Below are 24,974 nucleotides of genomic sequence, written 5' to 3'. Positions count from 1 at the left end.
ATCACCATGCAAAAAGGCATTGTTTACATCAAGTTGTTGTAAAGATCAACCTTGGTTAGTTACTAAAGCCAACAGAAGCCTTACTCTGGTGAGTTTAACCTCAAGATCAAAGGTATCATAGTAATCCAATCCCTTAATTTGACTATATCCTTCGGCAAACAAGTCTTACTTTGTGCCTCTCTGTGCTGCCATCATAATTGTATTTGAGCTTATAATCTCATTTGGAATCAATTGCTCTTTTATCTGGTGGTAGGGGGCAAGGATCCATGCATTATTGTATTCCAAGACTTCAAGTTTATTGGTCATGGCTTGGACCCAATATAGGGAAGTAATAGCTTGGTTATAGGTTTTAGGTTCAAGGTGAGTGGAGATAATAATGCTATGAGTCATATGTGTTGGTGACAAAGATTTGTAAGAGATGACATTGTGTAGGGGGTGTTTTATGGTAGGGCCCAAAGGAACAAGGCATTTAGTGAGGAGATTACAATGAAAATTTCTCAAGTATGTTGGTGGGTAACTATGCCTTTGAGATCTCTTAATAGGAGGGGCATAGGGTGGAGTTGGGACAAGGTTTTGAGGCTTGGTTGGAATTGTGTTGGGGTGTAAAGATGTAGGATGTTAAGATGAAAGGTGAGATGGAGTGGTGGTTGGGGAATGGATGGGTTGTGGAATTGGAAGGATGCCTAAGAAGGGGATAGAAGTAGTGTTGTTTTCAGTAGGCATAGGAAAAGGAATGGAGCTAAGTAAGTAAGGGAAAATGTATTCATAACAAACCACATTTCGTGAGATGAATATGTTTTTATTTAACAAGTTATAGATAATATATCTCTTAGTCCCTGTTTGGTATCCTAAGAACAAGCATTTTGTGGCTTTAGGATCTAATTTATTTCTGTAAGTAGTGAGGGTTGAGGCAAAACATAAGCTGCCAAAAAATTTTAAGTGATTGAGGGTGGGTTGCTTGCCAAACAATGTTTCGTAAGGGGATTTTAATCTATTAATAAGATACACAACATGATGCACAACATATCTCCATAAACAATGAGGTAAGTGATAGTGGAAGAGAAGAGTTATTGTTGTGTTGAGTATATGCATGTGTTTTCTTTCAACCATAGAGTTTTGTTGTGGTGTTTCTACATAGGAAGTCTGATGAATAATGCCTAATTTTGAGTAAAATTCATGCATGATGAATTCCTTACCATTATCGGTCCTAATAGCTTTAATTTTGCAAGCAAACTAAGTAGAAGCCATTTGGACAAAATCATGAATTAATTGTCGAGTATTACTTTTGTTATTCATAAGATAAATTCATGTATCCCTAGTATGGTCATCAATAATGGTGAGAAAATATTTATGATTATGGATGGTTGGGATATGAAGGGGGGCCCAAATGTCCATGTGAACTAACTAAAAAACATGTGTGGTGTGTGTATGCTATTTGGAAATGACAGTCTATGCTACTTCCTTAAATGATAGAAATCACAAATTTTGTTAATATCAAACTTCACATAAGGGAAATATTTGCATATATTTCTAAGAACCTTGTTTGAGAGATGACCTAATTTAAAATGCCAGATCAAAAGAAGAATTTGTTTGTCTTTATAAAGAACCAACAATATGTGATATATCATTTGGTTGATCATATTTGGTTAGTATGTAAAGATTGTTCTAGATTTTAGCATGACCAATCATCCTCGAGGTAGTCATATCCTAGATAAGACAAGAGGTCCCATCGAAAACAAACTTGCATTGGAAGAAACATGCAAGTTTGTGAACAAAAAGTAAATTGTATTTAAAACCTAGAATGTATAGTACATTATGCAATACTATATGATCAAAAAGGGTAACCGTTCTATACTGTTTAGTTATAATGGTGATATTGTTAGGTAATTTCACAAGTATGAGTTTTATGGTCTTATAGTCTATAGCACCACTATTTGTGATTCATAGTTGATTAATGAAGGAAGTACCTAATATAGGAACATTGTCAGTGCTAGTATGATCCTGTCCTAATTGATTGACCACATGTTCACGGTCGATGCTTAATTGAACATGTTGTATTTGCTGCCCAATGTTGGGAAGTTCCTTATTTTCAGCGCCTGCTTGGTTAATCATATTGGATTGTTCAGAATGAACATTGTTGATCATGTTGACTGCCTATGATTTGAACTTAAAGTTGGATGGAAAGCCATGATTAAACTAACATTTATATGGTGTGTCCTTCCTTTCCAAAGAAGGTGCACGCCTTATTGTTGGGAGATGTATATCCTTTGTTCTTTGTGTTTATCCCTCTATTACCCTGAAATCTTCTTGTTTCTCTATTGTTGTTGAAGCTAGAGTTGACTCTCCAATGTTTCTATTGAAATGTGGTCTCCAATATTGATCAGAACTCATATTGTTTATTATACTTTTGTTTTCTCCATAGATGGACCCTTCTTGTTGTCTTTCTTGTTGATGGGTGGTAAGGGCTCCACTAGAAGTATTTGAGTCTTTATTGTGTTGTATTGGTCACTGAGCCATTTTAACATATATATATGACATACTCTGAATCCTTATGACATTTAATAGTTTACAAGAAATCACATGTATATTTATTTTGACACACACATGTAGGTATTAACCTTAAGGAATCAAGTTCCTCCCGTAGGTTCTTAAGATCATTGAAATATGTAGAGACATTCCTATCTTTCTACTTCACAAAATGTATTTCTTGGAGTAAATTAGAAGTTCTGAAATGGTCACATTTAGAGAATCTTTCTATGAGATCATGCCAAAGTTCTTGTGCATTATCTATGTAGATGATACCTTAGGCTATTTGTTGGCTTAATGATCTTGTTATCCATGACACCACCATGTTATTGCATCTTTTCCATGCATCAAACAGTTGATCTGATTCTTCTAGTGTTGTTATTGCTCCATTTACAAATTTGAATTTGTTTTTGGACATGAGTGCTCTTCTCATTGTTGTCGGGGTTTGAATCCATCTACACATGCTTAATGTCTAGTAGTTCTATAAACTAAATTGTCTCTCAGAGATTAATTAATAATGTGAACAAGGAAATGTTTAATCTAATTAAGGTTTGGTTCAGACACAAAAATATATAGTTGAAAACGGAAAAATAAATTAGTCTAGAATCCCTATAATATTTTATTTGGATATAGGTTCATATAATGTTGCTCATTTGATTTTGTCTCCTACTAGGCTAGGACCAATGATATCTTACCATCAGTAACCAATACTTTAAGGGTCTGTTTGGAATTGGTTTTTGGAGGGTAAATGAGGGAAGGAAAAGACTTGGGTGCTATGAAATGCATTTGTAAAATGACTTCCAAACCTTTCTTTTCCCTCCAAAAATCAACTCGCAAACAGACCCTAACAGTTTTCAAGATCCAAATGAATAAAAAGTTAGAGACTAAAATCCATAAAATCTTGAAGAAAAAAGGAACCAAAATTCAAATTTGACTAAACTTTAGGCATTGATTATTTATTTCAAACAAAGATTTATAAGGAGAGTACTTACTACTCAACAACACTTATGAAATACAGGGAGGTCCAAGTGCATGAGGATGAGGAAACATTGACAGAAAAAGGCAATGACACAGATTACAAGCACATGCAACTCAAACATGGGGGAAAGATTTCATTGGAGTCCTGGCGCTATTTTGATAAGCCCATATACAATTGGAATGAATATGAAGTGAAGTCATAGTTACATAATTATCTTATTTATCCCACATAACACGCACTACTAATAGAATTATGTGTGAAATCATAGTTCCATATTTATTTCATTTACTATACCATGTATTGGTTTCATCATAAAAAAGATTTCATAAAATTTATGTAAAAAGTGACGAACCAAATACCCAAGTGAACTACGTGTTGAAAAGTAAGTCTCATATTGTTTGTTTCATTATTCTAAGCATATTTAAATACTTATTAGTTCTCAATTGTTTTTAAGATGAAACCATACTTATGAGAACAAAGATTCAATGGAGATAAAATTGCATCAATAGTAAGTATAGGTATTAAAACTTTTTTGACACCATGTTTTGCTTTGATATGAAAATTATAGCGTCTCAGGGTATACTTAGATGTTTATTTTATAAGCAAATATATTAAAAATGGCAGAAGGGGTGCCAACCCATTACAGGTTATAAGAAATGTCAATACAAGCAAGAGGATCAATGCACCATTATGCAAAAGAGTAAAAGTTATAAGCAACATTTATCGAGAACTAGAGTGTGAAGATCTAATCTGAATCAAAACTATAATTTGGATAAAACTAGGTTGTCCGCCTAGAAAATTACCTTATTCCTCATACTCCAAATAGATTAAATCACAAAAAACTACAACATTCTCCAAATCAGTTTCCCTTTACGAAATTTACGCAAAAAAAATCATGTAACTGTAAAAAAATCATCAAAACAAGGGAATAACTAAATTCTAAGCTGGACTATGTAGGAAACAAAACATCCAATCCCATAAATAAGAATGTTCTGTAATCTCTTTCCAACGGTATACCATATTTTTGATATAACCAAGGCTCATACCTTGTAGTTATAGAATTAATCCATTTCGGCGTGTATAATTGTTCATCTCAATAAGTTTTATTTGTAGGAATTGAACATTTGACTTTCGAATCTACATGAAGAATCAATATTGTTTTACACCACTTGATTAACGTCTTGTTGATCAACCGTATACTATATAGTTAGACATTTTATAGGTACATGTACTTTCTAGAAAAAAGTGATTCATCAAATCGTGTAAAAATTATACACTTTACAAATAAAGCTTTGTCCTTCATTCCATTGCACAAAACTTAAAATGCATCCACAGAGAAGAAGAACATCAAACGGCTTTTGCACCAACCATGCAACTTTTTCAAACTATTTCTCAAACGTTGCCAGCTTCTTATTTCTAAACAATTTTTCAATCTATGCCAGTTTTGCTAATCTGGCCTTTGATTTAGTATTAACTTAATTGATAATATTTATTGTTTATCGTTGGACGTTAAAATGTTAACAAGGGAATTAATTCCATGTGCATAAACAATACTATTGTGTTGGATGATGGTACATACCGTAAAGAAGAATTAGAAATAAATATATGAGAAATTTGGATTACTTTATTATAGATAAAATTGCTCATGATTTGGATATGCAGATAGGAAACCAATGGAAATTTACATAAGAAGAGTAATCAAATAGATATTAGTCTAATTCATGGAGGAATGAGAAGATCAAGAAAAATAATAAGTAAAACAATGATGAAAGACTTAAAAATCAATATTTTTTTAAATCAGTATGATGTTACTAGATTCACCTGGACAATTCACCTATTACATTAAGACAAGGTTACATAATATTTATTTCACGTTTTTAATTATATAATGGTTTAAATTTATTAGACTTATGTTATTATTAATAAATAAGCTTTTCATTATTTAAAAGTATAAATAAATGTTTTTGTTATAAAACAAAATAATTTTTTTTAATTAGGCTTTATTTTATTTTTCTTAAATAGATATAAAAAACTGAACTAATTATGATTTAAATAGATATACATAAATAATAATAGATATAATAAATTAAAGGCTAAAGTGCATTTTCATCACTCAAGTTTTTCAATTGTCTTATTTTAGTAAATCTATTTATTTATTATGTGTGACATTCATCTTCCAAATTACTTGAATGTGAAATATGGTTATTTTCTTAATTTTTCATTCTACAAACGTGACTATATTTCATATGTTATAGATGTTGTCTCAGGGGGGCATTGCATATGTCATTCTTATGTCACTCAAAATTATAAATTGCAGTATTGGTCACTCATTTTTTTTTCATTCATTATAATTGGTCCTCTATTTTTATATGGTTTTCACCTTCCAACCTCAACAATCCTATATTCAGTATAGTTAATATAGATAATCACAATGTGCTTCACAATCAAACATTTGATCTCCTATCTTTATTAGTATTTTTAATAGTGTCTTAGATCAATTAAAATATATCATTTAATTGAAAAATATATATTATAAAAACATATTGATATTTTATATTATTTGGTATGATTCATTTAGATAAGGACATAGAGACAAAATCTTTTTATGACTTAGGATTCTAATCCATACAAGACTCATTTTTATTAGGTATATGAAAAGGATAACCATTCTTTCGGAATCAAATAAGTTAGATGATGTAATATACATATCAAAAATTGAAGACGGGGCAAAAGTTCACTATAATTGTAAGTGTCACGTAATAACGATATTTTTAATGCTACGTTGAACAACATCCACAATATTAGAACATTGTTAGAGATTTGAATGGAAAGTTTAGGGAAAAACTATTTTTGCACATTCACCTAAACTTAAGGATAATAATCATACTAAAAAAATAAGGGGACTAAAATACATAGTTGAAAATTTTGAGACCAAGACTACATTTTAGCCTGAATTAAAAACAATAATTTCCTTTAAAGAAAAAATAAAGTATTCACACATTCAAGGGTCCCAACATTGACCCTCCTCCTTCCAAACTCAACCACAAAAGAAGCCTCTGCATGAGCCATCAAAATGGAATCCTGTGATATTACATGTTAAATCTGAACAAGTTTGTATGTACAAATTCAGCAACATGGGCCATGAGCATGGAATGTCAGCCATAAACACAATAAATAGCTGAAACTCACCATCTTATTCCAAAATTTTGCAGAAATGCATCATTCTCCATTGGGTAACTTCTGGACTAATGGTATATTCAAACTCCACTGATTAACAAAACTTCCATCTTCCATCAAGTGAATCCATAATTAATCTTCTCAAGTTATTTTGATACAAATTGTCAACAAAAATTGTCAGGCAAACCTGGAAGCAAATGGTAGCTTCAAAAGGCATAAACAGGCTTTCATCAAAGTCCATTCAATCAGGAAAAAGCAACCATGGCAGCTACTGAATCTGCTGTTGTCTTGGCATCATGACAGCCAATTGCAGCTCACCTTGCTGGCATAATTTCACTGGATCTTTGAATATAGTGACCTTTGCAACATTATTTCCCATTATTGCCACAAATGCAATGCTAAAAGACTGGCCTTTTTCAATAGCAAATTGCCATTCTCGCAATGATATGTTGAACCAGTCTTTTCTCGGAGATCTGGTTGCTTTAACTTCTATGAACTCTGTATCGGTCTCCTTCCCGATGACTATGTCATATGGAAGTCCTGTTTCATTAACTTCATTTACCCACTTCACAGCAGGCTTGCCAACTTTCCCAACAAAGTATTCGCATGCAAGATATTCACCTAATCTGCCAGTTGCCTGTGCTTGTGCTGCATTAAATGTTCCAGTTTGAAGTTGACCATGCGTTCTAAAAACCGATGAGCTCAACTGAGCTTTATCTCGAGACTCATCCAAAGCTTCCCCTAGACTAAGATCAGATGCTGCAGGGAGGCTAATGGTAGTAAGCTCAAAATCATGTGAGGGCTGATCTTCCAAGTTGTTGTCTTCGTGCAACACTAATGCCACCGAACTTGCTGCTGGAGCATCACTAATAGTCCAGTCGACAGCAACTGATCCTTGTTCAGCACCAACAGGCGGAGCAATAAAGATTTCAGAATTATCATCCTTTTCCACTTCAGAAAAGTTGCTAGCCTGGGAAGCATGTGTTTTGAAACCTTGGGCACGAGCATAGTTAAAATCTGGTGCAGTTTTCCAATCTGCAGGTGGCCAGTTTGAGTATCCTCCAGTCTTCCTTCTTGGAAAAGTCTGTTCATTTGTTGATGGTATATGATCTAAAGGTAGTGACTCATCAGTCTCTATTGCGGAAGGTACAGAAGATAGTTCCCAAACAAATTCTTCATCTGGAAGTTTCGGCATCTTTTGGCTATTCAATAAGAAAAACTCGATTTGCTCCTTAGAAGAACCAGACTCTGCCATGGTTGTTATCATATGAATGAAATTTGCAAAGTGTAAATCGGAGGTCCCATTTAATAACAACCTAGAAAGCTCCATAAACAAGGAGTGGCAATCTGATTCTTGAGTAGTGTACAAAATGTTTTCCTGCAAGAAATATATATTCAGACACATTTATTTCAAGGAAAAGTTCTGCCTAGCAGTACATAGCTAAACTGGATATGCGTTTATTTTTCGGGCATCGTAATTACGTAATCTGTGTAAAGAAATTTCTAAAATATTTTAAGGTGCAGTATTGATATCTCAAATCTCTTGAATTAATGACAATGAACTGAAAATCAAATTGTGCATGGTTAGCTAAAAGGGTGGGTGAGGATCGAAGTCAGCTAAAAGTTTGAGGAAAATTTGTTTCACATTCAAGTTTTCCATAGAACCAGAAGTTAGATTCAAGCTTGCAAATTGAAGCTTCTGATCTAGGTAAATACACAAATGGTCTGAAGAATTAAAGGTAGCAAGAAGTTTTAAATATTCTATATCAGAATCTAAGCACACACTCTCATCAGGTTTTCATTATGATTTCTATCATGAACATCCATCCAATAACAAATGCAATTTTTTTTATAGGAAGTTTATGAATTCCAACATACCTGCAGAAGACAGCTGCATTCAACTCGCTTTTTAGATATACTGCCACAGCTCTTTATAACATTCCTGTAGAACAACTGCTGAACAACAATGACTTTAAGACGATCCAAAATATCAAAACCAGACTGCTTGAGTTGAACATATCTATGACTATGATGTTTATGAATGTAGCGCTGTGCATATGGAAGAATCCAGTTAACCAGTGATTGTTTCAAGCTGCAATCAGCAACACCATAATATATTGCTTCCCGAGTTATAACCTGCACACATACATAATTCAATAGTGTCTTTGTCAATATGATGTTTAATTACAAAAGAAAAGTTAATAAAAAAACTGATTAACATCATCACCATGAATATTCCTCATCTTGCAAACAATTTCATGTCCCATACCTCTGTTCATAAATTATATCAAATCATGCAACATATAACATCATAAATTGAGGATTAGTTACTCCACAAGTTTTGACTGTAGGCACTATGCGATCAATGGGTTACTTAAATCCATTTCAAATTAATTACCAGGTCATTAACAAACATTAAAGGCTTAAGCAATTGATAAATGTGATTAACCACCGAACTTGGTTTAGGAAAATTAAGACATGCCCGAGGCACTTGACTTAATTCCCACTATTTAAGGAAAATGTAAATCATCTTACAACCGAGCATAAAACACCATACAATATTGTGGAGTGAAATAGAAAATAAGGATGTCTGCAAAACATGTAGTGAGTATGAGCTAATGTAGTAAAACCATAGTGAGTCAAGAGAGATATGTACATGCAATCAGAAGTCTATCTCTCATGAAGCCTTATGCTCTAATTTGAAAAGTGTGAAGACTACAACAAATGATAAGCATGAGAAGAAGACAGAGAAAAGGAGATAGTGTGGTTATACCTCGGAGATAGCTGGGATACCCAAGTTTTTCACGATGAAGGAAATTTTTTCTTGAACCATCTCTTCATAATCCTCAGTTAGTTCACCAAAATAGAGAAAGTCAAGGTTATCTGAATGCTTAAATTCTTTTTTCAGCTTCTTGTCATCACACCAGCAAACAAGACCAAAGGAAGGATGCAATGAAACCCACTTATCTTGCACAGTGGGAAGCACCGTAAATTCCAATTTTGTAAGACATTCTTTCAGATATATGATATCCTCAACACTCAGCAACCCAGATTTCAGTCCATCTGCCCACTTGAGGAAAACTTGGAAAATCTGGAGAGAGACAGAGATAGATAGAAGGTGAGAAGGTTTAGGCAAAAGAAATCAATTATTATTAATAGGTTTTCTCATGTGTGCCCAAAGGCACATTTTTAGTAACCCAAAACAGCAAGTTTTCATGGAAAAGTTAAATATCACTTCTCAAAACCTTCAAAGCACCACATCTGAAGGAAACCCTGTTTTTTTGTTGCTAAAAATGTGCCCTTGGGAACACATTAATTCTGCAGAACTTACTTTATCTGCTGCTTGTGAAGGCAAAGTGACAGTTGATAACTGCAGCAAAATTTGAATGTAGCTGCGCAGGGCAGGTGCCTCTTGTACTCCACACTCATCAACAAAGAAACCATGAAGGCCGGGGTAAATATTGCACAATGACTTGTTTACAGGGAAACCAGATGAGATACATTGAGGATCAAACTCATTCATTTTCTGAACAGAGCCGATGGAGTCATGCCAATGGATTTCATCGGGAGATAAAAATGTCCCACATACAACATCCTCATGACTAAAGACAGATGAGTATGGGATAAAGATAAAAGGTCCAGACATCAAATCTTCCATGGTTTTCTGCTTTGAAGTTGCCATCTCATTCCAAATGAATGCATATAATTTGGACATTTGAGTTATGCTGGCAAAGTTTAATCATAATATCAGTGAGTGAATTTCTATAGCTTAAAAACTACTAGAAGAAAAAGAACAAGGCAGGGTAGTGAATTCAAAGCTAATTCAAAGAAAGCTACAAATGTGTGTATTTTCTTTAACAAATCTCCTTTTTCTAGCCCTTAGTCCTAGGGATGGCAACAGGGCGGACACCAATAGTGCTTACCCGTGCCCATAACCATACTATTTGCGAGTACCCATACGGGTAGCAAGTATGCTCAGGTACCCAGCGGGTTTTTAAGTTTAAGTGCATATTTATATATTCTGTTACAGTGTATTTTGTTTTAGTGTATGTTAGTGTAGGTGATTAGTTAGTTAAACTAATAGCTTTCTTGAGAAGCTATCCCACGTATAAATGAAGGTGTTCCTATTGTAAATGTAACCAACTAATTCATTCAATAAAAGTATTATAGAGAGCAGTTCTCTCTTTTTCTCCGCTCTTCATCTTTATTCTTCTTTCTGGTTTCTTCTCTTACATTGCTTAGTGACCAAGAGGTTATGAGTTCAAATCTTGGAAACAACATCTCCATCTACGGGGTAAAACCGCATATATCTACCTTCCCCGAACCCCACTAGGTGGGAGCCTCATGCACTAGGTCATCATATACTAGTTATTGCATACACATTATATATTTTATCCTTTGTTTCTAATAGCCCTTAAAATTTATCATATCCATGCTTCCAAGATGAGAAGTATGGTTAGTTACGCAATCAAAATCAATATGTTCACATGCAAAATGCTAAAAATGAGCATACCTAGCCTTGAATGGAGTCTTTGATGATTTTCTCCAGGTTTTAAGAATATCCAAAATGTCACAAAGAGTAACCCGAGTCTTAAACCCAAGATTGTCTACCAGCCTTTCACTTTTTACCTGATTTAATTCAGAAAATATAATGATATCCAGTCCCAGTGTAACTATTCCTTTTTTGGATCAATGTAGTGTCACATTATTCAAAATCCAAATACACATCATACAATAGAAACAGTAAGGTAAAATGTGAACAGAACACGGACACTAAAATTTCGCAAATAATCAAAGCTTCAAATTAGAGAGTCTCTACATAACTGTCAGGTTGTTGCTTCGTGACCAAGAGGTCAAGGGTTCAAATCCTGAAAACAGCCTCTCCGCTTGAGGGGGTAAGGCCGCATACATCCACCCAAAAATCATGCATATAAACAACAATTAATCTGACCGGAAAATCATTTAAGATACCCGAGCATAGGGACTACAACCTAATTTTGTTACTAGTAACTTTCTAACACAGTTAACAGAATTCAAACTATAATTGAGTGAAGTAGTTCAAAGTAGTAAGATGATGCCCTGGTTTTAGCATGAATTTTGTTATTAATATTTTTTAACAGAAAGCCATCTTTACTTCTGTTCTCAATGCCATCTACCAAAATTCAGTGCTAATACCATTATATCTATAATCTTTTTATTAATAATGTTTTATCATCCTGATCAACAATGGAAAATTATGGCATCGTTTGATCGTCATAGGCATATAGCTTACCCCACACCTACTTGGGAAAGACTTGGTTTTTGTTGTACTCAAATACAAATCACATTCCAAAGTTAGTTCTACTCATAGCAAAAAGTAAACATAAACAACACCCTCCAACAGTCAATGCATTACACAAACGTACAAAAACTAACCTTTGGAATAGCATATGGTGCAAAAGCTCCTAGGATCGTCCGGACTGCTTCACAATCATAAAATAAATCTTTAGGATAGTGAAGCTCATCATCCATAGTTGACACTACCCAGCGGTTATCACATAAGCTGCATATAAAAGTAGTCTTAAAGGGATGTCCATCACCAACAGACTTAGAGTAGAAGTAACCTGTAGTTTTATCACTATAACAAGTATCCCATAATGTATCAAGAACCTCTAACAGATATTTACAATGTTCTTCATTGCCACTTTTAGACAATAAGGACACTAATTGCATTATTTCAGGGGATTCCCAGTCTTTCACAATTGATTCAGAAGATATTAGTCCCCTGTCCCACATGATCTGCTTAAACGTGGCATCAGATACATCGGCAACACTCTTATCCACTTGAACCATTTGAGCAAAATCTGTGATGCCAATTTTCTTGAAAAATTCCCTCCACTTCTCTGGGGCAGATGAAAGCAACTCATTTACTGGGTGCTTTAGATAGCTTATGTCAACCTCATGCCACCTCATATTTAAAACATCAGCCAACTTTTTAGCATTGACAGGACTCCCATATCCACTACAGAAATGAATTGGTACCTCAGCAGGACATTTATAACCACAATCTGTTAATAACAAAGATTTACAACGTAACTCTGAGATTATATGTTCCTTTTCAATTAAACAATCAGAACAGGAAGACTTCAGGTGTAGCATTACAAAACATATATATTCTATCATCAACTCATTGTTCTTGTTTCCTATCTTTTTGTTAGACAAAGCTGGTAAAATATGCAGTTTTACAACATCATGCACAGACAACTGTTGAACACCAACACTCTGAAGTAACCGGATAACATTGTCCCAATAAGTCACATGCAAGCTTGAAGTATCAGAAGAAGCTGAAAAAAGGGAAGGACTTACAGTCCTTAGTTTAGCACATATATTAGGGAAAGTTTCAATTTTATGCTCACCATCAAAACCTGAGTTTAAATTATTGCACTGCAACCATATAGTACCTTCATCCACTGAGCTGTATGTACCATCTGAAAGTGGAATAAATGGTGTTTTTTTAAGATTTTTTAGGATATCTTCTCTTATCTCAAAATTGTTTGACATTGTACCAGATGAATTGAACATTGTTACATACAGTGTATTCAGACATGAAGCCAACCAACTCATACCCATTGATATCAGCCCACTCTTTGTGTGACATAATGATGACAGTACTTGAACCAGGATGTTGGGCCCAAACTCCTCAATGCCCAGTGCCCTTGCTAGTGTATCAGACAATAGTATATTTTTATCCAGGTATCTGAGCCCAAGGTGTTCATGAAGTATGTTTTCAGGAAGAAAAGCACGCACCTCCTCAGTCCAACCTCTCAATACCTTGCATGGAGGGGCCCATCCATTGTTGTCACCCTCCACAAGTAAGCAGTTCATCTTGCGTAGTTTGGAAATAATCAAACGAGGAAGGCTCGAGAAAAAACCATGCACTTCCCCAACTAAAGGAACAAAGCTCATGAAAGCAGACAATCCCTTTCCTGGCTCACTCCTGAAGCAGGGAAGTTCACAAAACTCTCTCACTGCTCTGACAAACAAATTAGGATACTCTGACAATAACCATTGATTCCATGGGCTATCCCCATCAACTTCCTCTCTAGATGAGGGAAGAACAAAATCACCTTGAAGAATAAATTTCAGGCCATATGTTCTTAAAGGAAGAAAAGCAAAAACCGGCTGCTGATCTAGACATGGACTGTAACCATTATCTGATTCCTGCAGTGTAAATGCCAAGGAGATTTCAGTTGTATGCACATCAAAGCGAATCGAATTTGTCTTCAACTTCTGAGAAACTACAAACCATGTCATTTTCTCTTTACCATGAGAAACCTTAACAATACCATCACCTAATATTTCTTTTTTCATAATAACAAATGTATCATTGAGCAAGTTTCGCAATTTGATACACTTAAGGCGGTGAAGAAATAATAACAACGAAGGATGGAGATCTGAAAACAAAGTCATAATACTATTCATGACAGTTCCTTCTAACAGATGAGACCTAAAAGGAAGCACAATGCATGTTTTCCAGGGATTATCATCACATGAATCAGTACCAGTAGATGCAATCCTACTGAGCTGGCCAACATCACAAGGAGGTACTACTGTGGGCAAAACAAAACCAATTTGCCCATCACTGATGTCAAATTTTACATGAAAACCATTGGAATGAATCTCGGGAGCATCTGTAACCTGCAGTCAAACTAACCACAATTAATAAAACTCACTATCTGAAAAATATAACAAATAAAAAGGAAAGGGTTAGTAATGATAGTTCTAGATAGACACTATGTAATCACAGACAAATAAAAAGATCACACAAGGTGAAGTAGAAACGAGACAAAAACTTGCAAAGGGGAAGAAAACAAGAAAGAAGAGAACATCAAGGAAATATTTATTCATAGATCTATCATTATGCTAAATTTGGAACTGCAACACTTGTCATGTTTTGGTGAACTTGCTGATTATATATGTATTGTGGTCAACTTGCAGATTATATATTTATAGTGTGTGTAATAAGTTGACAATTTGATAATGAACAACAAAAGATGAAACCTTGATTAAAAAGTCATAATAAATTCTTAGCACAGAGTATGTCTTAATCAGGAAGGTTAACGATTGCATTTGCAAACCAATACCAGAATGATGTGTAGCGCACATCTGGTTGACAATATCCAAACTGCTGTTCAAATGTTTAATCTCAGCCCAAATTATGGTGTTCCTTAGATTAAAAATTTACCATTGATGCATATATTACTTCCTAGCAAACAATGTAAGGAAGAAAAAGTAATGAATCATATAAACCTTGCAAAACCTCACAGACATAGGAAAGAAATAAACAAAATAAAAGAGTGCTAAGTTGGAACTGAAGCATAATACTGTAAGGGAACAAAGTCAAACAATTCAAAAATACATAGGAAAAGGGGAAAAAACAGATCATCAAGGAACTACTAGATAAAACTTGGGTCAGGAACAATGATAAATATGATGAAGCAACTAATATACTTTTGCACCATGATGTCACGAAATTTGATCATTTCATATCTGAAAGGAAAATACTATTTTGAAGAGAAACTTAAAAAAAAATACTCTTTAACGTACTCGAAACACGGACTTGAAGCCAATGCCTTTCTTCCCAATGTATCCAGCATTAGATCCTTTCTTTGTTGAATTTCCAACATCACAAAGTGCTTTCATATTTTGAACAGAGAATCCTTGCTCATTATTCAATACAACAATACCACAATCTTGAAGAATAAACGTCAGAGTTGGTTCAACCTTTACTGGATAAATATTATCATCTGCATTTTGAACCTGAACCAAAAAGAGCAATCATTAGATATACATGCAGAATATTAACTCTCAAAACTACCAGCAGCCTAACCAAGTAGGCAAGTACCCAACAACATCTGACAAAAATTCCACTGACAACTTGAGAATAGATCCTAAATGTGAATAACTTCATAGAAGTGTCACCTCATATACAATTCAAAATGATACTGAAGTTTTAAGCCAAGTTCCTAAAAAACATAGGCAGTTTTTCACTCTCCTTCACTGAATGAACAGTGCAAAAGTGGTGCACTTATGATGTTATCATTATTACAAAAATCAAAACTCAAATATGATAAGACATTTTAAGCACATCACCAATGCTTCACACCTAAATTATATTTATCCCTTCCCACCAAAACTGAACTTCTTAGGCAATGTTAAAAGTAATACTAAGCGGTCTATCAGATCATAAGGGGTTCGAAGCTTAACATCATCTTAGATTTCAAGTACATTGGAGATACAAACAGTAATAAGTACATGACAGGAAAAATCACAACACACCGTTCCTTCTTTATTCCTATGCCAAAGACAAAAGGATAGATGAATATCCTCACCAGTTCAAGAATAAAATGTGAATCTTGAGAATATAGCTCTTGCGAAAGGCAATGCAGTGCTCTCCCTAACCGAGCATGTTGCTTCTTCAACATGCAACTCTCATTATCAGAAATACTTGGATCTAGACCAAATTCATCTCGCCTAATAGATTCAATGACCAGAGCTGCATCCATATCTTCACCATGTTGAAATGAATTTTCAAGGCAGCTTCTGATAGATTCGTCATTAGATTTTTCTTTATCAACTGTTTGAATTATTTCTGTACATCCATCTTTGTGCCCACTTGCCACAACTGATGCAGTTATATTTGCTTCAGGCACAGAATCCAAGATCTCTTGGTCATGCTTCAGGCTTGTGCCTTTTTTAGTCTTGGCATCTTTCAAGCATGAAAAACTAGCAGACAAATCAGAGCTGTCATTTGAAATAAATGCATGGTAATCATTTATCCACTCGGAAATACCCCTAGACAATCCTACTTCATGAAGCATGACATATTGCTCCATGTTGTTGCATTCACATAAAATAGCTGAAGTGGCATCCTTGTAAACAGATTGCATCCCAGAAAGCAACACATCAGAAGCAAAGCTATGAAACTCGGCTGGTAGATAACCAAGACAATCAAGGACAAACCTTGACAAAATAGGCACTACCTTACTTATGTTATGTATGTGTTCGCTAAACTCACTTCTCATTTTAGTAGTTGAAATGCCAGTTAACATTTCCATTTCACGCAAAGCCTCCTCGGACTGGAGAGTGTTCCTGTCATTACTCACTTCAATATCTTCAAGAGAGTTTCTGAACATGACTTCGAAAGCATGACAGGCATGACATTTTAGAAGTGACAGCGGAACATGTTTTTCTCCCCCGGCTAGTGACAGTAGAGAGAGCAAATTCACTGCTGTTTTGAAAGAGGATCCTTGAACTGCAGCATCCAGGAATGAGTCCAAGGTAGCAGAATGATCTATCCGTATCACCTTTCCGTCTCTAGTAACCAAACACAACAACTCCTTGGCATTTACATCACTCAACAACCATGATATAAGTGAGCCAAGGAAGGGTGCAAACATAACATCCCAATGAGACCACTTGCTTAGATCGGACAACATTGGCGCCTTAAGTAAGACTTCAATTGCATTTTTTGTTTTAACAGCTTCAGAAATTCTTGTATTCTGACTTATAGCAGAACTAACAGTGGTGATTTCAGACCAATTTTTATCTTCATTGCTTAATGAGTCTCCAAGATAGTATTTTTCTATCATAGTTGCAGAAAATAGAATACATTTTGCAGTCACACTAGACTTATGCTCCCCAACAGTATCCAGCATATCCTCAAGAGTGCCATTTCCAATGACTTCAAAACTAATTGATGGAAATTGCCTCAAAAGCAGCAAGGAAATCATCTGCTTAGTTACTGTTTCATTCTCCCACAAACTACTAAGAGCCTGAGATGCTAGAGCAGCCAACTGATTTGAGGACATACAGGCCTCCAAAGAGGACTTTTCACATGTGCCACTACCCAACAGTTTTTGCAGCTCATGTGGCAACTGGTAAACATACTTCTCAAGGAATAATAAGAAATCCCCATGACCAAGACAGCTAAAGTTCTTCACACCAAACTGCTCACCTAGCCAACTTTCACAGTTGCAAAACTTCCTCAATAACATTATTCTATCTTGCACGGGTGGGTTACAATTTCTATGTACTTCATTATTAAGGTCAAAATAGGTTCCAATTTTTCTGATGACCTCTTCAGCAGAAATACCTGTTACATTCATTAACAACTTCCACAACGTCAGAAAGAGGAGAAAATATTTTGCATATAATAGGGGGAAGAGGAAAAAGGTAACCCAAATAGATCATCATATCCTTTGGTAACTAGAATAAAAAGAAAAGAAATTTATTCCACAAGTAAATTTTGAATAAAATATCACTCTAACCAAAGTTTCTTATGTAGCAGAATATAAAACATGTTCATATTTAATGCCGATGAGTCAAGACGTAAGCTAAATTGAGTTAATGTTTGAATGCAATATATTGCCAAAAACTGTTGACTAATTAAAAAAAAATTAAAATGAAACTGAAGTTAAAAAAGTTGCCAGCATTGGAAGATAACAAGATAATAAGAAAGCTAAAAGGGAAATAGACTCACACTTTGTATTCTCTGAAGTATCCTTTGTTATGACTGGTGTATTTTCCATGCTTGGCCCAACATCTATGGTCTCAAATTCAGAACTCTTTGTCGGTGAGTTAGTTAATTCATTATGGCCGATAGTTTGGAAGGTGTCATAGATGCTGTTCCACATTCCGGATTTGATAGATGAAACCTGTCACATTAAAGAACAGGAGTTTGAATAGATGAAATAACATACTTTGCCAATGAGCCTACAAGTAGACTTACCTGTTCCATGAGGCAACCATATAACCAAGCAGAAAAGCCAAATTATGTAACATTGGTTCAAGGTCTGACATCCCACTCATTTCTTAAAGGCCAAACTTACTTCTAACCTCCTAATGCTAAAGAAAGTTTAAGCTCCTAATGATGCAAATATGATAATCTTGTCCTACTGTTTAAACAAAAACATGGTTTCATTGAAGTCATACTTAAATGCCAATGCAAGCCCTCGCTAAGGCATGTGGAAAGCTCTGTTGAAATGAGGAAACCTCCCCGTAATTCACCAAAGACAGAAAATAATGTGCGGTCTTGAAAAGTAGGACTTCCATATCCATTGTGTGTGACTGTGTGAGGTAGATTGGGAACCGTATCCTTCATAATCGCTATACTTTCAAATATATTATATCACCATAATTGTTCTATTGAGCTAACATGTAAAAGTAGCAATGAACAAACATTACATGAAAAAAAACAATTGGTAAGTGTAACACCAGGTTGGAGTGAATCAAATAAATATTGGCGCAGCTTGGTGCTTTAAAAAAATGGAGCCATGCAACACTTAACAAACAGCAGTGAGCCAACTATTAAGACAATCAATTTACCGTAAGTGAACATGAGGTTAGAACTAAATTTAAATGATAATCACAGAAGAAAATTAATTAATAATCAATAGAAGAAGTGACATTCCATTAAATGTGCAAAAGTAACATAATGAAGTTGACAAAGAAAAGCTTACAGCAGCATTCAGTAGCCCAATAAAAGGATATGATGTGAACATTCTTCTAATCCCCTTTCTTTGCTGGGGTTTAACATCATAGAATTCAAGCATCCTCTCCAAAACCTGCATATTTGTTGTAATTTAAGTATCATATACAAATAGAGCTTCAAGATTATTCCAAACTGAATATGTATATGAATAAACATAATTCATCTCTTTTTTACTGAAAAGATATTGAATGTAGAGAAGAGAAAAGAAAAAAAAACAGAAGATGACAAGCCCTGCTCCTAGAGACAAAAAAAGGAGAAGAAAAAACTGATTGCTCGAAAAAAGCAAGTCAATCTCTCAGAAAACCAAATAAAGAAAAACTAAAATATCCATGGTTCAGGTCCCATAAAGGAAATAAACCAAGACCACTTCATCCGAAAGAAGTGATAACAGTGAGGAATTTTTTAGGTTTGACATCTCAATACCTACCTCAGCAACCTTGTGCTCCCAACATGCCTCCTTCCAAGTTGCGGCAAACATCTGCAACGAATCATTAGCGATTGAAAGATCTTCATTTGTATTACTTGTCAGCTCGGTTGTGCTACCACTCTCAATTGGAGTTCCAGAAACAATTTCATCTCTCTTACGCAACTTAGAAGGAGCAGATTTTGAAGTTACATTTTCAGATTTTCTTTTTTTTCTAGGTGGCCCATTAAATCTCTTTTTACTGTTGCTATTGGAAAGAGGGTCTCTCTGTTGGTCACCCATCAACCTGAGTTGTGCCATCTCTTCAATTGCAGATGGGTTGGGACACCGTGGATCACCCATCAACTTAAGTCGTGCCATCTCTTCAACAGCAGATGGGTAAGGACAGCTACTAACTCGTTTTGAACTTTTGCCAACTTGTGATGATGAGCCTGACCGATTGTGCATAATAATGTTATTTTGATCATCGTCTGTAGAATAATAATCATTATCTTCGTCTTCTGAGCTTGATGAAACAAATCTTATATGCTTTCCACAATAAGACTTTTCAACAGAAGAAAATGACTCAACACGCTGAGCAATGGCACTAAAACGTTCCCTTAACTGTTTTTTCTGTGAGGAAGAAATGGAATGCTTCTTGGACTTCATATTTTTCAATTTTGATGTCTTCAAGCACTTCTCTAGTGTTGATTCCTCTGATTTTCTAGCTTCCCGTATGGCAGATATGTGTGACCTGTGATCACCAAAGTCAATAATTTGGATATGAAAGCCTATCCAAGTTCAAATGTAAAACTTGCATATAACAGAGAAAAGATTAAAACAGTTATTTCACGCCAGTCCATTTTTGGCAAGCAGAGGGACAGGGATAGGATGATGTGTGCCAACATTACTGCATTGCCATAGCAAACTACCCGTGGGCATTTTCTCTTCACAATCTAAACTTATACAGGGGAAATTTATATTCTTTATACAAACTACAATAAAGAAAATAGATAAAATATGAACTCTTGACAGACATGCAGCAAACACAGATAATAAGGAGAGAGAAAGGGCAATGAAGAATCCATCTACTCATGCACAATTTACTCACGATTCTTCTATAGTAGTTAGATTACAACATATTCATATCTACTGTTTAAAAAATAAATGATAAAATAAACTGACCAGAGTAAGTTCCAAGAAAAGGAGTTGATAATGGTTTGCAAATTATGCCTGTATTTACATTGATAATATGAATTACAGTTTTTTATCCACAGACAGAAATATCATTGAGATACATTCATCAAAAACTGCTATAGGGCTCATTATTTAGCATTAGATCTTCTCTTGTCCCAGCAATTTGCGTAAAATAAATCCATTACTTCATTAACAGACAAAAATGTGCATTAAAAAAGGTAAATATCAAAAAACATACCCATTCAGTTCTCTCTACCTATTTCTACTACTATCCACACCTACCCTATAAATGAGAGTAATAGCCCTTGATAGTGTTATTCGCTTATTGTACTCTATTTCTCCTTCAGATCAGGAAACACCTTCATGGAACTCTTCAATCACCATGTGTCCTTTTCTACATTAGTTCTGCCTTTTATGTTTATTATCTAAATTCATTTAAATATTTCCTATTTTTCTCCTTATGTACAAATCAAGTCATCTTAATCAATTCCAAAATTTGCTTAATCAAATTCCTATATATTTATTTATCAATTATCTGCTTAATCAAATATCAAAGTCCTATAAGTAAATTTTGAATTCAGATACTTCTCAATTTACATTTTTTTAAATCTTCGCTAATCTAAATATTAAGTGCATTTTTTCGATTTTAAACGTCATTCTTGATTTAAAATATAAAATTCTATCTGCTAAAAAGGGTCCCTGTATTGGCATTCCCAATTGCCTATTTACACTGTTCATTGACCAATCATAATTTTATAAAATAAAAAACCAAAATTTAATTGGTGAATGGGGAGTGTCAATAGACACTTTGGAGCGCTAATAGAACTATCCACAAAAAATGGCATATATATTTACAACCATCTAACAAAACGTAGAAACAAAGCACAACATACCCCACGTTTTGAATTCGAATCCCGAGCAGTTCCTTGCATTTAACTGGTAGCTTGCTGGCAATAAAATCCAAAATCTCTTCAACCCTAATTATATCTTTACTCCTAGAAGCCTCTAACTCAATTAACAACTGTACTATCTCCTCACTGGTTATCTTAAACACTTCCGTCATCTCTGAATGAACCGAGAAATAATGCTTAACTAATGGGTGCTGCAACAAAGGCCCCAACCCCAGAGCTTCAAAGCTATCGACGCCTTCATTCTTGCAAATTTCCACTTCCAAATCATACAAAGAGATTATTTTTCTGACCCCAACAAAGCAATGCACAAATGCATTCACCTACACAACAAACACAACAATTTTTTTTATAAAATTGAATCAATATGAATCCTAATTATTATCCTATATCTATATTCTTTAATTAAGGGCCCAATCAATTAAGCTTAAAAAAGTGATCGTAAAATATTCTAAATAAGTGATTTTAGTTGTATAGCCCTTGTGCAAATGAAAAGCTATTTTGCATTTGGATGCGATTATAAAAGGGGCTTATGAGAACAAATAAACTAATAAAATACCCTATGGACATAGCTTATGACCTTGCTACAATTATAAAAGGGGCTTATACGCAGCTAATTTGGCTTTATGAGAACAAATAAGCTAATGAAAATACAGTTATGGACATAGCATATGATCTTTCTATAAACTCTTTTATCTCTATTTCAATAATGATAAAAAATTATTGATTAGTCGCTCAATTAACTTGTTTAGCCAAAGTGCACCCAAAAAATGCTTTTTCTACATTCTATCTTCTTTCCTAGGAACTGTTTTTTTGCAGAAGCTAGAAAATATAGTTTCCCCTAAAAAGAATCATTTCAGCTTTTTGCAGCTTTTGCTTTTCATAAAAAAACAACCAAACAAACAAACAGGTAAATGATAGAAGTGAACAAACAACCACAAAGTAATCAAATTTTCCAAAAGAACCTGCATTCAGTGATATGATATATGCACAAAGATTTGTTGCACTCATACTATGTCTTGCCCAATGAAAACATGTCATATTAATTAAACTTCATTATAATTATTGTTTTTGCTTCATTATTATCGGACCTGGAAAGCACGAGACAGTAGATCCCTTTTCATGATATATATACCTTTCCTTCAATAATCATAAGGCGAAGAAGTGAAGGAACTTGTTGCATTTTGATGCCCAACGACTCCCACGAATCAACTTGGAGCGCCAAGAGAGTATTCTGCGAAACCTTCCAGGCCGAAACTGTTTCCCGCGCCATGAAAAGATCGCGCCACGCCTGGTCCGCAGCACGGTCAGCTTCTACCACAACCTTCTTAAGCTTCTTCGGCAGATTCTGCGTAGGCATCGGGTTCTTTGGCTTCTGAGGCGAACTCAGCGGTTGCACCACCGAACTCGGTAACCGCTGAGCAGAGAATCGCACTTCACCGCTAGTTATATGTTTCGTACTTTGCAATTGGACCGGAATATTCTGATGTTGAACCGGGTTCTGTAACTTCTGAACCGCGCTCGAGAAGTTCTGTGGCTGAACCGGGTTCGGTAAGTTCTGAACAGATAACTGAACCGGAGTGGAAGGGTTCTGATGCTGAACCGGGTTCAGTAACTGTTGCTGAGGGGAGTATTGTATAACGCCGTTGTGAGTTAGGTTTATTTGCTGAACCGGGTTCGGGAAGTGGTGAGGGTAGAACCGGGTTGGGTTTTGTTGGAGAGGCCAATGGGAAAGGGGAGGAGTGTTTGGGATGTGGAAGTTGGTGGTTTGAGGAGAGAAAGGAAGGGTTGGTTGGTAGTAAGGGTTGATAGGGTTTTGTAAGGCGGTGCCGGGTGGCGGTGGTTGTGATGGTTGTGGTGGTTGAGAGTGGTGACCGCCGCCGGGGCGGAAATTGTGTGGGTGGCCGTACATTTGGGGGGAGAGGAGAGAGGGAGGAGAGAACAGAGAAAAGGGTTTTGGGGAGAAGTTTAATTTATATGAAGAGGTGAAGGCGTGTCTGTTACTTATGTGTAGTTTTGGAATAAGATAATAATTTTTTTGAAAAGGTGGATTAAAATTTACAATTAAAATCTAATCTAATGGAATCTAATAAATGTTTATGAATATCATTGTGTAATCTAATATATGCAAATTTCTAATTAAATTATCATTCTAGTTCATTTTTTTATGTTATCACTTTGTTTATATTAAGCGCTAATTATTTATTGGTTTATGCATATTTGACGAAAAGATGGTCAAAATTCAGACAAGGTGTGATTTTTTGTGGGAGTCCCCACACAAGTGTGGAACGACATCCTTGTAGAAAACAATCATGATTAAGTAAATGAAGATTATCTTTTAATTTTACAACTTGTGAGACCATAATTTTATATAGAAGAGATTTAATAATAGAAGATAGAATAAATTACACTGACATTCCCTGAGTTTTAGTGAAATTACATAAATCACTCATCGTTTTTCTAAACTTACACAAACCTCCCATAGTTTTGTACTTTCATTACACTGACCACCCCTGTATAAGAAATAAGTGTAATTTTTAAAGGAAAAATGTGATAAATGCAGTTAAGTTAAACAAAACATGATATATTGTGTAGACAAGTCTAAATAATATACAAATCAATGTATCTTTATTACTTTTGGTTCGTTACACTACATTATAAGAGTGATTTAAATAATATTTCTTTATAATTGTTGATGCATTTTGTAACAAAAAAATAATAAAGATACATTGATTTGGATATTATTTAGACTTGTCTACACAATATATCATGTTTTGTTTAACTTAATCGGATTTATCATATTTTTTGTTTAAAAATTACACTTATTACTTATACATGGGTGGTCAGTGTAATGAAAGTACAAAACTAGGGGAGGTTTGTATAAGTTTAGAAAAGTGAGGGGTGGTTTGTGTAATTTCACTAAAACTCAGGGGGTGTCAGTGTAATTTACTCTAGAAGATATGATTTAGTAATGTAAAGGTGTAATCGGTGGTGGCTCACTTGGTAGAGGAAGATAATGTCAAGATTATGCGTAATTTAAATTAAATTTAACATAATTGTGCAAAGATTGAATTTTCATCTCTATCAATATGGATTTGAAATTATAAGAGCGAGTACATATTTCTCATCACTTAAAAATAGGAAGGTAAATGAAGAAGGAAAACATCAACTCATTGATGGGAGAGACCAAAGGTTGCAAGCAGACATGTTACAACGGGCCGTCCGGCCCATGCCCATAAATGTCTGTAATAA

At 34.8% G+C, this 24,974-nt stretch overlaps 1 protein-coding gene across 1 annotated transcript; it reads right to left on the bottom strand.

The window, feature by feature from the left end:
- On the bottom strand, positions 6,393-23,693 carry LOC109349123. Its single transcript, XM_019589812.1, has 13 exons — positions 22,858-23,693; positions 21,708-22,045; positions 19,642-20,371; positions 19,183-19,287; positions 18,204-18,378; positions 16,054-17,816; positions 15,269-15,481; positions 12,098-14,359; positions 11,196-11,311; positions 10,014-10,407; positions 9,456-9,773; positions 8,561-8,818; positions 6,393-8,060 (listed from the first exon to the last, which is right to left on the bottom strand). The coding sequence occupies exons 1-13, from the start codon at positions 23,632-23,634 to the stop codon at positions 6,951-6,953; spliced, it is 8,559 nt and encodes a 2,852-aa protein (XP_019445357.1). The 5' UTR covers positions 23,635-23,693; the 3' UTR covers positions 6,393-6,950.

This window comes from Lupinus angustifolius, chromosome LG01 (assembly GCF_001865875.1).
Source record: "Lupinus angustifolius cultivar Tanjil chromosome LG01, LupAngTanjil_v1.0, whole genome shotgun sequence".
Lineage (NCBI taxonomy): Eukaryota > Viridiplantae > Streptophyta > Magnoliopsida > Fabales > Fabaceae > Lupinus > Lupinus angustifolius.
Note: the sequence above shows the minus strand (reverse complement) of the source record. Positions and strands in the feature narration are given on the sequence as shown.

Bases quoted from the DNA above. Each gene is read 5' to 3' on its own strand.
- LOC109349123 (XM_019589812.1), bottom strand. From the start codon at position 23,634: ATGTACGGCCACCCACACAATTTCCGCCCCGGCGGCGGTCACCACTCT. The intron at 22,046-22,857 runs GTATATATATCA...TTTGTTGTGTAG, and splicing joins TTATGATTATTGAAGGAAAG to GTGAATGCATTTGTGCATTG. The intron at 11,312-12,097 runs GTTAGTTTTTGT...GAATTAAATCAG, and splicing joins CACCATATGCTATTCCAAAG to GTAAAAAGTGAAAGGCTGGT.